Source organism: Emys orbicularis, chromosome 1, assembly GCF_028017835.1.
Source record: "Emys orbicularis isolate rEmyOrb1 chromosome 1, rEmyOrb1.hap1, whole genome shotgun sequence".
Taxonomy (NCBI): Eukaryota; Metazoa; Chordata; order Testudines; family Emydidae; genus Emys; species Emys orbicularis.
This window is the reverse complement of record NC_088683.1, coordinates 202,001,033-202,016,103: the sequence shown is the minus strand read 5'-3', so window position 1 is coordinate 202,016,103 and position 15,071 is coordinate 202,001,033. Positions and strand designations below refer to the sequence as shown.

Genomic DNA, 15,071 nt, shown 5'->3' with positions numbered 1-15,071 from the left:
ATGGCTGATCAAGTACTTGTGATTGGTGGCGGAGGCAGAGAACATGCCCTGGCCTGGAAATTAGCACAGTCGCCACATATAAAACGAGTGCTAGTCGCTCCAGGAAATGCAGGAACAGCCAACAATGGAAAAATTTCAAATTCAGGTAATAAACAAAAAAGAGAACCTAAAATAGTTTTTTTTTGTTTTGTTTTGTGTTTTTTGTTTTGTTTTTTTTTAAATGTGTAGTACCAGTAGTTGAGCCTAAACTGGTGGTTCATTGATAAATTTAGGGTTCTATCTATTAGTGTCATAGGAGTTCTTATGTTTCAGACCCTGAATGCTTATAAAGGTGATGTTTGGATAGGGTGAGAAGTAATTAAAAAAGCTTTACTCGGACTGTAATTTATCTTGTGCAGATTATTTCCCCCTCTGCACCAGCTCAGCTATGCTGGTGCTGCTTTGGGGAGGTGGAGGCAAGAAACCACCCACTACCCACCCTCTTGTGTAGCAAGAGGCCCTGCAGAGGCTGCTGTCTATAAAAGAAATGTCTGAATCCTGCCAAGCCTGCTCATAATTTTGATGGATAATATCAATGTTTATTGTATTGATTTTTCACAGTTACAGAAAACCATGGGGTGGGGCCAGACAATTGTTATTTAATGACAGCAGATGTTGAGATTCGAAAAGTAATAACTTAATAACCATTAAACACACATTGTCAACATCATATCAAAATGTACAAAGTAAATCACCTTAAATCCAACTCTAATAACTTCTCAAGCAGCATTTTTCTTACTTCGCTTATCTGTTAATTTCTGTTATGATGGAAGTATTTTGTGTGTGTGTATACAGTGAAATCAACATTTACCGATTAAAAAATCTAATCCTTCCTAGCCTGCCTATGACACAGGCATCCCACTCTGGTGCCGCCTTACTCCCCCTGCACAGGTGTGTAATCTGGGTTACACTTGTGCCCACAAGGAATGTTAGGTGTGTATTGAGATATTGCTTATTTAGTTACCTAAGAGATTAGCAAGTTTTTAAGGGTGAATGCTGTAGGTAAGAAAATGTTCTTATCCATGTTTTACATGTTGGGACATAATGAGGTTAGGTTAATTCTAGGTGCCTTTTTCAGAGGTTTTAAGTACCTACAGCATCAATTGGCTTGAATTCGTAGTCATCAATTATAAAAGTCAGACCTAAGCTATTTAAAGTTGAGCATCCAAAATTGGACGTGGCTTTTGAAAATGTTGGCTTAAGTGACTTTCCTAAAGTCACACAATGATTCAGTGGGAGAGCAGGAATAATTACTCAGTCCAGGAGAGGGAGCCAGGAATTACTTGCTCCATTAGATCACACCGCTGAAGAGAATATTTTAATGACTGGCTTATGTTTCCATATATTTCAACGAATATAGCCATAAACTGTATACTTTGAAATATGTTATTACGCATACAATTAAGATTAATGCAGTATATGTGTAGATGTGCATTATATACACATACATGCTGTATATATGCTTGTATAGCATGCGACTAAAATCTGCTTACCACCTCCTGTGAAAACATGAGCCATGACAGATTTCACACATTCTGTATGTAAAATAAATGCTCTAGATCAGTGGTTTTAAACTTTTTTTCATTTGCGGACCTCTAAAAAATTTGAATGGAGGTGTGGACCCCTTTGGAAATCTTAGACATAGTCTGCAGACCCCAGGTTGAAAACCACTGTTCTATGGTAACGATAATCTTTTGCGGACCCCTTAGACATAGTCTGCGGCCCCTCAGACGTCTGCGGACCACAGGTTGAAAACCACTGATCTGTAACTCTTACTTCACCTGATGGTTCAACCAAAGAAATGCCATATTTATTTTTCTCTGTCTTATTTGACCGTTTGCAGTGTCATCAGCCAAACAGAACAAATCTGTTGCTTGTCTTTGAGGGTGAGGGGAAGGGAATGAGCGTTCACATGGAAATCATATGATCCCTCTGCATCCACAATGTTAAACAAAGAGGTTTGTCCCTGTGTTAAATCAAGTTAAAGCCAGTTCGCATAAGATCCAGATTATTAAATTAAATGTCATTTAAAGAATACTGTTATAAGAATTACTACACTTTTTTCTGTCACCTTCCCAGTAAAAAAAATGATGCATCTATCTACATATTGGAGATTCCGGCCCCAATCCAACAAAGCATGAACATCATTTTAGCTACTTGAATAGTCCCCTCAAACACCCATTTAAGTACTTTGCTGGACTGGAGCCTCATTGAATGTGTGTTATGGGGTAAATCCAAGCCCCTTCAGGCATTAGAGGGGCATAACCTGGATTTGAGAGGAGGTGTGAATTAATATTCTGTGGCTTGTGGGGGAAGGCTTCATCCCACTTCCCCACACTCCCCTTACATCTCTGTAGAGCCAAGACTTGCTGCTTGGGCCAGGAACTCGGTCTAGTGTGCGTGAGAAAATGAAAAATAATTACACAGAGGCACGTGAGCCTCATTATATTCTAAAGCATGGGGATTTAATCCTTTCCCCATGTATGTCAATGGGAGTGTTGCCACTGACTTCAATCTAATCAAGATTTGGTCCTGGAAGTCTATCCTTCCCTCTCTTTGGCAGCAATGTACAGCAGAATGCACAAGATACCCTTTAATTAGCATTGAAATCTCATGTCTTGTGATTTTTCCAAGGGAAATAATGCAAATTAAAAAAAAAAAATTTCTCTTTCACAAAAGGTTTATAGTCCAATCACAGTTAAACAACACCTGTCTCTCAAAAAAAGTGGCTTTATGGGTAATTTATTTTGCAAGTCATTGAGGTACAAAAGGAAGGATATCAGATCTTTTTTAAAAAAAAAATCTAATACCAGTTTTCCCGAACTTTAGTCATAGTGGCCAAAATTTTCAAACCTGGGTGTTTTGAAGTGAGACTGCTAACTCCATATTTAGGCACCAGAATAAAAGTGCTTTGTTTTGCAAACATGATGAGCACCTGTTGACTTCACTGGGATTTCTGGGTGTACAACACTTCTGATGACATTTTTATTTAGGTGCCTGAATATGGAGTTAGGAGTCAAACTTTAGGCACCTAGGTTTGAAAACTCTGGCCTGTGTTCCTTTCTTCAGGATAGAATACAATAGTCATATGCCAAATGAATGGTTTCAGAAAGAATACAAAAATATTCCCTTTCAGCCTACACCGTCACGAAAATTATGTTGCAAGTTAAACAGGTGCATTTTGGAATAATACATGAACAAAATGACTCCTTCATTGTTCTTTCTTGCTGGGACATTCGCACATACTGTGGATCCTCTGCTAATATTTTGTATGTCATAATGTCTGTTTTTAGCTGAGTCCTGCAGGAAGACAATACAGTCAGATGTATAATGTCTTGATTTTTTCCCCTGAGCTATTCTAACCTGTGCCAGTGCTGGGACAGAGAATCAGAAACCCATAATCAGGTCTCTCTGACAGAGCACCTCTTATTTGGCTGCATTTAGTAGAAGCTGGGCACGAGAGAATTTCACCTAGAGCTGGGGTGAGCACATAGCAGGGATGCAGCAGTCTGACATGATGCTCTTATTTGCCAGTTGCAGTATTGTTAATCTCAAGGGTTTAAACAATCAGGATATAATCCTGTGGATTTAATTTGGGTTTTGTGGCAACCTAAAATACCGCAAACCCCTCACCTTTCTCAGTATATTTCCCATCCTGTAAGCATGCAGCATAGCACCCTCGTTAGTAACACTACATCATGAAAAGAGAAAAAAGCTTACATCATGAAAAGAGAAAAAAGCTTAAAGCAAAATATCCCGGGACTCAGAGGGTGTAATGCTTTTGCTCTGTTTCTCAAATGATGAGAGTAGCTTCAGACTGCTGTCGCTCCCATTGCAAATGACCAATCCAGCTCAGAACTGTGAGAGTTCAGGTGACTCAGCCCACTGTCGACGTTGGATTTATTCTTGATAAAAGTAGTGGAATAATATTGCCTTTTTGCAGAGCTTTCATCACACAATTTGATATCTAGTCTCTTGCAAGCTTTCTCTTTTTATTTTATATGTAAATCTTCTGTTCTTCATTATACTCTCTGTTTAAATTTCTCTTGCATCTTTTGACAGCCATCTCAATCAGTAATCATGCCGCTCTTGTCCAGTTCTGCAAAGACAATGAGATCAAACTTGTGGTGGTGGGCCCAGAAGTTCCTCTTGCTGCTGGTAAATTTAAAATAAATTATTAAAGTTCTACCCACTTATTGCCATATTCATGGAATTATGGGTTTTAATTTATTGCTTCAGATGTGCTAGATAAAATTACCACTGCTGAGGACAGTTATTGTGTGTTTATTTAGAGGCTTTCTGTGGCATTATAGTATCTGAGCACCTTGTAAACTTTAACTGATTTATGCTGTGAAGTAGGGAGGTATTAATATTCCGTTTTGCAGATGTGGCACTGAGACACAGAGTGATTAAAGGTCTGATTTTCAGAGGTGCTGAATACCTGCAATGTTTGTTGAAGTTAATAGGATTTGTGGGTGGGCACAGCATCTCTGCAAATAAGTCTCTAATTGACTTGCCCAAAGTCATGCAGGCGGTCAGAAATAGAAACCAGGAATAGAATCTCCCGATTATAACTTTCTCTGCTGAACAAATGTTCTCAGTGTATTTATTGATTTTATATTTTTTTGTTTGAGGGCCAGTTTCATATCTGGGGTGGGGGAAGGACTTTCAAGGTCCCTAGGTTAGTGGAATATTAGGCTTTCTTCTCTTCCCACTGAAGTCAATAGCAAGTGTCCAAATGTGTTCATTGGGAACAGATGCAGGCCCATTGTTCCCTGAAGTTCCAGATGGTTGTATTCTGATGAAATGCACATTTCTGAAGGTTCTTATGCATGTAGTTTAAAATTTATGATGTCCTTAACTATTCAGATCTTTTCTTTTAAGTGCTTGGGTTTGTAAGTGATGTGTCAATGTTGTCACTTAGCAACCTTAACTAACTTATTAAATGAAATGTTTTTGAAAACAACTGACTGATTTTGGAAGTCAGCATATGAGACTTACCTATAGAATTTGTAAGTTTTCGTTTGATTCTCTCACACCTCATGCGATATTCTCCCCCAATGATTACCATGGACTTTTCGGCTGAGGGCTGTAATAAAGGGGAAAAGGAGTTGTATCTGTTAAAGTGGTGTTTCTGCAGTTACATGGTGCAATAACAAATTCTGACCTAGGAGTCCTAAAGCCCAGATCGTCCCCTGCTAGTTACGGCAAACACTGCCCTTGAGGTCCATGGGGTAAAATTGTCACAATCCCCATGATGTATCCTATACATGGCACAGCGATTGTAGCTGTTACTCACTAATGTGTCAAAGTGGTTATACAAAGCAACAACTTTATTAACTTGTAACTCTTATAAACCAGCTCATTACTGTAGTAATAATAACTCTTAAATCTCTTTTATTGCTAGGCATTGTTGATGACTTGACAGGAGCTGGGGTAAGATGTTTTGGTCCTACAGCAAAGGCAGCTCAGCTAGAGTCCAGTAAGAGTTTTTCTAAAGCCTTTCTGGACCGGCATGGGATCCCAACCGCAAGATGGAAAGCATTCACCAATCCTAAAGAAGCTTGTAGCTTTATTACCAGGTAAACAACCTTTCATATTTACTCTTTTTTATTATCATTACAGTAGTGTGTTTACAATATGTTAAGCACCTAAAGTTGGCAACCCACTTATCATTCAGTTATTCTTTTCAGTAGTGGCACAATGTTCATATATTCAAAAGACACTCTAAAAGTAACCCTGCAAAAATGGCATCAATATGAGTTCTACATTTATTGCTCTTTAATGACAGTTCAACTGTGCTCAGATTACAAGGGAAAAGATGGGTTTTTTTTTTTTTTTTCTTGCCAACCATGCAAACCTAGATTGGGATCTGAAAATCATAATGGGTTCTTTCTGGTTCATGCTTTATTACTAGTAATGCAAATTCTGCAACTGAAGCTTCATTAGCAATCCTTTTGATGATCCACTACTCCAGTGGTGGGTAATATGCAGCCTGTCAGGGTAATCTGCTGGCCGGCCGCAAGACACTTCGTTTACATTGACCGTCCACAGGCACAGCTGTCCGCAGCTCCCAGTGGCTGGGAACGGTGAACTGTGGCCACTGGGAGCTGCGGGCGGCCATGCCTGCAGACAGTGGATGTAAACAAACTGTCTCTCAGCCCACCAGTGGAATACCCTGACGAGCCGGAGGTTGCCCACCACTGCACTAGTCAGAAGTCAGTCCCGCTCACTCAATAATAGTATTGGTCTGCACTGCTAACAAATAAAATGCTTCTTTTCCCTGTCAGAAAAGTAGTGTCAGATAACAGTGGAAAGAAATGGCAACCAGAAATAGTGTAGTGAAGTGGGTTGACAGGGGAAGACACTTGATTATATATGGGTTTTTTTCAATCATAGTTAAATGGCTATTGTGATATAGTGAACTTATGAACTCTTATTTTCAACCTTCAAAATCCATGAAGGTAGGAGGCTTGGACTTGAAAATGCATCAGAGGCTGACCGGTTATTATGGAATCCCTCAGTCATTCTTTTTTTTTTTTTTTTTTTTTAATAAGCGTGGACTTTCCTGCTCTGGTTGTAAAAGCTAGTGGTCTGGCTGCTGGCAAAGGAGTAATTGTGGCTACTAACAAAGAGGGAGCCTGCAAAGCTGTGCATGAAATCATGCAGGTGAGTTGCAATGTTATGTAAATACCCATTTTGCCTGAGAATTTTATGTTTATTAGTAACGACAGCAAAACGTCAAAGGCATTTTTGTGTGATTTACATGGAACATACATTAGTCTAACACAACTTATAGATTCATAGAAATATGGGGCTGGAAACGACTTCGAAAAGTCAGCAAGTCCAGCCCCCTATGCCAAGGCAGGACCAAGTAAAACTAGACCATCCCTGATAGGTGTTTGTCCAACCTGTTCTTAGAAGCCTCCAGTGATGGGGATTCCACAACCTCTCTTGGAAGCCTGTTCCAGTGCTTAACTGTCCTTAAACTTAGAAAGATTTTACTAATATCTAACCTAAATCTCATTCTACCTTCAGTGGACGTAGAGAACAGTTGATCACAGTCCTCTTCATAACAGCTCTTAACAATTTTAAAACTGTTATCAGGTCCCTCCTCAGTCTTCTTTTCTCAAGACTAAACATGCCCAGTTTTTTAATCTTTTAGAAAAGCTGATCTATTCAGAACCTTTTATCATTTTTGTTGCTCTTCTCCAGATTCTCTCCAACTTGTCCACATCTTTCCTACAGTGTGGCATCATGAACTGGACACAGTACTCTAGCTGAGGCCTCACCAGTGCCACGTAGTGAGGGACAATTACCTCCCGTGTCTTTAAATTCAACACTGCTGTTAATACACCCCAGAATATTTACCTTTTTTGCTACTGCATCACATTGTTGACTCATATTCAGTGTGATCCACTATAACCCCCAGATCCTTTTCAGCAGTACTACCACCTAGCCAGTTCCTCATTCTGTACTTTTGATATTTACTTTCTAAGTGTATTACTTTGCACTTGTCTATTGAATTTTATCTTGCTGAATTCAGACCAATTCATCGATTTGTCAGGGTCACTTTGAATTCTAATCCTGTCCTCCAAAGTGTTTGTAACCCCCTCCCAGCTTGATGTCATCTGCAAATTTTATAAGCATACTCTCCACTCCATTATCCAAGTCATTCATGAAAATATTGAATAGTACCAGATCCAGGATTGACCCCTGCAGGATCCCACTAGATGCGCCATCCCAGCAAACCATTGATAACTACTCTTTGACTATGGTCTTTCAACCAGTTGTGATCCCACCTCATACTAATTTAATCTAGACCACATTTCCCTGGCTTGCTTATGAGAGTGTCATGTAGGACTGTGTCAAAAGCTTTACTAAAATCAAGATCTATCATGTCTACTGTTTCTCCCCTATCTATTAAGCCATTAACCCTGTCAAAGAAGGATTTTAAGTTGGTTTTGGCATGATTTGTTCTTTCCAAATCTGTGCTGGCTGTTCCTTATAACACTATTATTCTCTAGGTGCTTACAAATTGATTGTTGAATAATTTAATTTTTTTCCAGGTATCTGCCAGGTCTATATTTCCCTGGGTCCTCCTTGTCCCCCTTTTTAAAAATGGGTACTATGTTTACCTTGCTCCAGTCTTCTGGGACCTCACCTGTCCTCCATGAGTTCTCAAAGATAATTGCTAAGAGTTCCAAGATTGCTTCAGCTAGTTCCTTAAATAAACCTAGGATGAATTTCATCAGGCCCTGATGACTTGAACATGTAACTTACCTAAATATTCTTTAACTTGTTCTTTCCCTGGTTTGGCTTTCCCCTTTTTGTTAATATTAGTTATGTTGAGTATCTGGTCACCATTAATCTTTTTGGCAAAGACTGAAGCAAAATAGGCATTAAACACCGCAGACTTATTGATGTCATCAGTTATTAGCTCTCCCTCACCATTAAGTTGATGACCTACATTTTCCTTGTCTTTCTCTTGCTCTGAATGAATTTAAAGGAGCTTTACTTTTTCCCTTTTATATCCCTTGCAAGGTATAACTTATTTTGTGCCTTACCCTTCCTGATTTTGTCCCTACATGCTTGTGCTGTTCTTTTTTACTCCTCCTTGGTAATTCATCCATGTTTCTAATTTTTGTAGGAGTCCTTTTGATTTTTCAGGTCATTAAAGAGCTCCTGATGGAGCCATATTGTCCTCTTACTATTCTTTCTATCTTTCCTTTGCATCGGGATAGTTTGCAGTTGTCTTTAATATTGTCTCCATGAGAAACTACCAGTTCTCCTGAACTCCTTTTCCCCCTAGATTTTCTTGCCATAGGACCTTATCCACCAGTTGTCTGAGATTATCCCTTCTCACGCTGCACTCACACTATTTGGGTGTGTATGAATGAATACAATATTTTATTCCTTCAGGAAGCATTCTCTTTCCAGGCACAATCTCTATGGGCATAAATAAGATCCCATTTTCATACTTGCTTCCTTTTGGATTTGCTTTTTCTCCATCCTTTTTGTGTCCCTGCTATTACAGAACTGTCAGGACTCTAACAGTACTCCTATGATTAAACTGGCTAAGGCAAACTAAAGAAAAAGGTCCTTGAAACTGAACATGCAGCTTCAGCTATAGGTGCTCATTCACCAAAGCACTTGAGCATATGCTTAACTGTACATGTGTGCTTTAATCCCAATGGAATACCTGTAAAGCTAAGCGCATAGACTCACAGAAGTGTAGGACTGGAAGGGACCTCGAGAGGTCATCTAGTCCAGTCCCGTGCACTCAAGGCAGACTAGTAATAGTCCTTAAACCATTCCTGACAGGCGTTTGTCTAACCTGTTCTTAAAAAAACCTCCAATGACAGAGATTCCACAACCTCCCTAGGCAATTTTGTTCCACTGCTTAACTACCTGACAGTTAGGAAGTTCTTCCTAATGTCCAACTTAAACCTCCCTTGCTGCAATTGGGGGGGAGGGATAGCTCAGTGGTTTGATCATTGGCCTGCTAAACCCAGGGTTGTGAGTTCAATCCTTTAGGGGGGCCACTTAGGGATCTGGGGCAAAATCAGGACTTGGTCCTGCTAGTGAAGGCAGGGGGCTGGACTCAATGACCTATCAAGGCCCCTTCCAGTTCTAGGAGATAGGATATCTCCATTTATTTATTTATAATTTAAGCCCATTGCTGCTTATCCTATCCTCGGAGGTTAATGAGATCAATTTTTCACCTTCCTCCTTGCAACAACCTTTTATGTACTTGAAAACTATTCTCTTGTCCGTTGTCCCCCCCCCGCCGTCTGCTCTTCTCCAAACTAAACAAACTCATTTTTTTTCAATTTTTCCTCATAGGTCATGTTTTCTAGACCTTTAATCATTTTTGTTGCTCTCCTCTGGACTGTCTCTAATTTGTCCACATCTTTCCTGATGTGTGGCACCCAGAATTGGACACAATATTCCAGCTGAGGCCTAATCAGCACAGAGTAGAGGGGAAGAATTACTTCTAGTGTCTTGCTTACAACACTTCTGCTAATGCATCCCAGAATGATGTTTACTTTTTTTGCAACAGAGTTACACTGTTGACTCATTTGGCTTGTGATCCACTATAACCCTCCCATCCCTTTCCGCAGTACTCCTTCCTAGGCAGTCATTTCCCATTTTGAATTTGTGCAGTTGACTGTGCCTTCCTAAGTGGAGTACTTTGCATTTGTCCTATTGAATTTCATGCTGTTTTCTTCAGACCATTTCTCCAGTTTGTCCAGATCATTTTGAATTTTAATCCTGTTCTCCAAAGTATTTTCAACCCTCCCAGCTTGGTATCGTCCACAAACTTTATAAGTGTACTCTCTCTATGCCACTATCTTAATCATTGATGAAGATACTGTACAGAACCGGACCCAGGACTGATCCCTGAGGGACCCCACTTGATATTCCCTTCCAGCTTGACTGTGAACAACTGATAATTATTCTCTGGGGACGGTTTTCCAACTAGTTATACATACAACCTAGATGGAGCTATTATAAGGTGAATTTCCTTAGTTTGTTTATGAGAAGGTCATGCAAGACAGTATCAAAAGCCTGACTAAATTCAAGATATACCACATCTACTGCTTCCCCCTATCCAGGCTTGTTACCCTGTCAAAGAAAGCTATTAGGTTGGTTTGACATGATTTGTTCTTGACAAATCCATGTTGGCTGTTACTTATCACCTTATTATCTTCTAGGTGTTTGCAAATTGATTTCTTGATTATTTGCTCCGTTATCTTTCCGGATACTGAAGTTAAACTGACTGGATTGTAATTCCCCTTTGTTGTCCTTATTCCCCGTTTTACGGATTGGCTCTATATTTCCCCTCTTCCAGTCCTCTGGCATCTTTCCCATCTTCCATGAGTTTTCGAAGATAATTGCTAAATTTTTTCACACCCCTGAGCAACATAAGTTATACCGACAAAAGTGATTGTGTAGATATGGCCTCAGAGAACCACAAAGTTGCCTTGGCAGTGCACTGCATTAATATGTGGTCAGCATGCAAACATTTCCGTGGAGCGATGTTCTCGCATTCCTCTGTAAGTGTTCTGAACAAAGTGGATTTTCTGCTCTTCAAGGCTGAGAATCATTGTTCCAGTCTGAAATAATATTGGTTCAAAATTTAAAACAAAAAAGGTATGAGGAATTGCCAGTCAATAACCCAAGTGGTATCAGTGTTGAGTTTATAAACTTTCAAGAGCATGTCTGTATTATGAAAAGCGAGGGGGGGGGGGAAAGCATTCAGCATTGCCAACATGTCTGATATGGAGGATGGAAACAGAACAGATGGGTTCCAGATGTATTTTTCCTTGCTGGTTTGGGAGGATTACAAAGGTTTGAATGTTTGAAATGACTGAAATGGAGACAAAAGAAATAAAGATGATTTTTAATGCAGGATAAGACTTTTGGAGCAGCTGGGGAAACTGTTGTTGTTGAAGAACTTCTTGTAGGAGAAGAGGTTTCTGTAAGTATGCTTCTCGTCCTCTTAAGAGTTTGGGCTACAGCTTACTGAAGGAACATGTAGGGACCTACTATACCAGGTTACTTAGAAGATACTGTACAAGTAACCAGTATCAGGGCCTGAATTTTTGTTAATACTAAGGCCCCTTTACACCATCCTGGCAGTCTAGAGAAGCCTGAAATGGACATATATTTCAGTTCCACCCACTTTAAGGCCCCTTAACACTGGCAGACTGGTGTAAACCGGCTGTAGTATAAATGAACATTCAGGCCCAGTTTCTAAAAAGATGGCATGGTAACTTTGCATTAATGCTGCAACATAGGAAGTCCAAGTATGGTCTTGGGTGTCTCACTCAGGGCTAAAATAGGCTTATATTAGATGAGGCACACTTGAGCTTTGGAGGGTGATATGATATATATGAAAAATAGCCATCACTGCTTTATTGACCAGTCATAGCGGAGGCCACATCAGTATCCTGCCCTGCCTAAAGAAAACAGAACTGCAGATATTAGATGGTCGTCTTCTTTATAGTGACCTGGTCTTGAACTAAGGGGAACTTAAACTGGTGGTTCTCTCAAGTTAATTATGTACAAGGTGATACTCTTAATTAGCCAAAAGGACATCAGAGGATTTCAGTACAAGAACATGAAAACTTACTTGAAAGTTCTTTGAGGACTTCAGTAACTCAGCTAGAGGTTAGGGGTCTATTACATGAGTGGGTGGGTGAGGTTCTGTGGCCTAAAAAGTGCAGAAGGTCAGACTAGATGATCATGATGGTCCCTTCTGACCTTAGAGTCTGAGTCTATGAAAAAGCAAAAATTGTATTTTACTTGGTTGTCAAAAATAATCCGTCATGGGTGAGTACAATTTTGTAGGGTCTGAGATACGTATGTTGTTTGGCTCTTTTTGCTTATTGTTATAAGGGTACCCTGCCTGCCTCTGAATGGAATTATAAACAGTTCTTGTAAGCAGTCCTGAACGAGCAATATTTGCAGTTGCCCAAACAGTGATTGACAGCACTTAATTTCCAAAAGAGACTGGCAGGGGGAGCTCTTTGAAGACACTAGGAAGCATGGAAGCATATGGTAGCTATGTAATTTTCAAAGTCAGTTTGTTTTTTGTGATCACGGAAGAAGGAAAAAGAATTATGTAATGCTTCCCTTCCTCGGGAGTAATCTCTGCAATGGAAATTCCAGTTGCTCTTCGTATCTGTGTGCCTCCTCAGTAGCATTCTGCTGTTCCTACAGAATAACTTGTATATAAGGGTTCTACAGCACAAGTTGATATTTCTTGGGGGAGCAGGGGGTGAGAAGTGCTTAGAATGCTAATGTGTGTTTTATATTACTAGGGGGGTGGAGTTAATTGCTTTTACGATCAGGTTTTATAAGCCTGAAAACTGGGTTTATATTCACCATTTCCAGTGGTGCTAGTTTTAGTCATATCCATTTGGGTATGTAACTATTCATGTTTCCTTACAGTGCTTGTGCTTCACTGATGGTGTCACTGTTGCTCCCATGCCACCAGCCCAGGATCACAAACGGTTAATGGATGGAGACCAGGGCCCAAACACTGGAGGGATGGGAGCTTACTGCCCAGCACCACAGGTGTAATATGATATTGGGAGGCTGTTTTGGTGGAGTTTAATATTAAAAGTGTGTGTGTGTTGTTTGTTCTATCCTGGGAAACAGGCTTGGAGAGAGAGGGCTTCTAACCTAGGGAGATGACAGTCTGACACAAGGGATTGTGTTTCACCAGGCTTGATTGTCTTGCACTAAAGAGTGGTGCATCCTTACTGAATTACATTTTTATTGTGAAGGTGGAAGTCTGCATTTTCTGCCCTATTGCATTTTGTGCTGGTATTTAGTGTTACTAAATCCCGGTCACCCTGTACCAAATGGTTAAAGATCAATTTTTCTCTTATTTAAGTTAGAATGATTGACCTTTGTCATATGTCTGTTATGATTTGGTCTCTCTGTTTGACGGGTAACTGTTTATTTGCAAAGGGATTTACTTTATTTTCTTTTGATTGATATTCTGGTCAACTGACTTTCTTCCATTGTAAAAGTAAACTTTGTATCACAACATAGCTATGTTGATTTTATTTGACAGTGATTCAGTCAGTAATGTCCTGTGCGCATTCCAGCCTTAACTTGTCTTGACCTCCCCTTCCTGCAAACATTTACACACATACTTAACGTTATGCAGATGAGAAGTTCCATTATGTCAATGGGACTACTTGCATGTGTAGAGTTAAACATGTGTGTAAATGTTGTGGGATCGGAGCCATAGTGTCAGTACTGCTGTATGCTCTTTCTAGATAGATAATGAGATATTCGCTTTGTCTGTTGAAATTCACGTGTGAAAGATACCTGGAATACTGCTGCATGGCTCTTAAAAGCAATGCAAAAAAAAAAGCACTTGTATGACACTAGGAAAAAATACATTAATTTCTAATAATATTTTATTAGATTTCCAAAGATTTGCTGCTGAAAATCAGAGATACTATTCTTCAGAAAACGGTTGATGGGATGAAAGAAGAGGGTGTCCCTTATATTGGTAGGTGGAAGCTTTTGTTTCGTTAGATGTTTATGTCTTCAAACAGCAAACGTAACATACTCCCTCCTCCCATCTCCTGCTAAGGGCCCAGTCCAACTCCCACTGAAGTTAATGGCAATACTTGGACTTCTTTGGGAGCTGGATTTGGTTCCAAAGGCTTGATCCAAAGCCCACTGAAGTCAGTGGCTTCTTTCTGTTGAGTCCGATGGATCAGCCCCCAAATGAGCAAGAATGGTAAGGGCAACAATTTCAGATGTAGTCTGCAAAATTGTGTCCACAATTTTTTGTGCCTGTAATGTTAACAGGGTAATCACACATGAGTGCAGGTAATGGAATTTATGTCTCTTTGCACATATCAGGTAACTGCATGCCTTCATTCTATTATTTGCACCCACAAGTGATTGGACTAAAAGAACAGCAGAAGCAAATAATTGTGGACAAAATTCTGCAGGATATTTTGGAGAATTTTTGCCCCAAATGTTTGTTTGAAATTAAGGTTTAGAGTGAACATGGTCTGGCAGCCCCCTAATAATAGCATTGCAAATGCAACATTCATTATAAACAGTTTTTTAAAACAAATGGCCTGTACAGTCACTTAGACTAGTTTTAATCTGGTTTGTCATTTTAGGTGTGCTATATGCTGGATTAATGCTTACCAGTGATGGGCCTAAGGTTCTCGAGTTTAACTGCAGGTTTGGTGACCCAGAGTGTCAGGTGAGTGACTGAAAATAGTTTGGTATGGAAAATATATCACACTTTTATCCATACTTCTTTATTTGCACTGATTATAAATAGGGAAAACTTAGCCAACGATCTAATGCATAATTACCTAATTGTTTTAAGATTTAAAAAGAAATTTTAGATTTTAAGTTTTATATAGCAATTTCCTTCAAAACAGTTATAGATTAGTATTTTTCCACATTATTAATTACTATGTGTTTATGTGCCAAAAATGTTTTCAGTGCTGAACAAACTACAAAGTTGAGTCCCAGAC

The 15,071-nt window shown here is 39.6% G+C and overlaps 1 protein-coding gene across 1 annotated transcript in view; it reads left to right on the top strand.

Annotated features, from left to right (window-relative positions):
* LOC135879617 (trifunctional purine biosynthetic protein adenosine-3) overlaps nucleotides 1–15,071 on the top strand; it is a 49,485-nt gene continuing 34,414 nt past the window's right edge. The window contains exons 1-8 of the mRNA XM_065405666.1: nucleotides 1–145; nucleotides 4,102–4,197; nucleotides 5,447–5,621; nucleotides 6,597–6,708; nucleotides 11,456–11,524; nucleotides 13,000–13,125; nucleotides 13,990–14,077; nucleotides 14,706–14,791. Of these exons, the coding sequence (XP_065261738.1) occupies nucleotides 1–145; nucleotides 4,102–4,197; nucleotides 5,447–5,621; nucleotides 6,597–6,708; nucleotides 11,456–11,524; nucleotides 13,000–13,125; nucleotides 13,990–14,077; nucleotides 14,706–14,791 (897 nt within the window). The remainder of the gene's footprint in view (nucleotides 146–4,101; nucleotides 4,198–5,446; nucleotides 5,622–6,596; nucleotides 6,709–11,455; nucleotides 11,525–12,999; nucleotides 13,126–13,989; nucleotides 14,078–14,705; nucleotides 14,792–15,071) is intronic.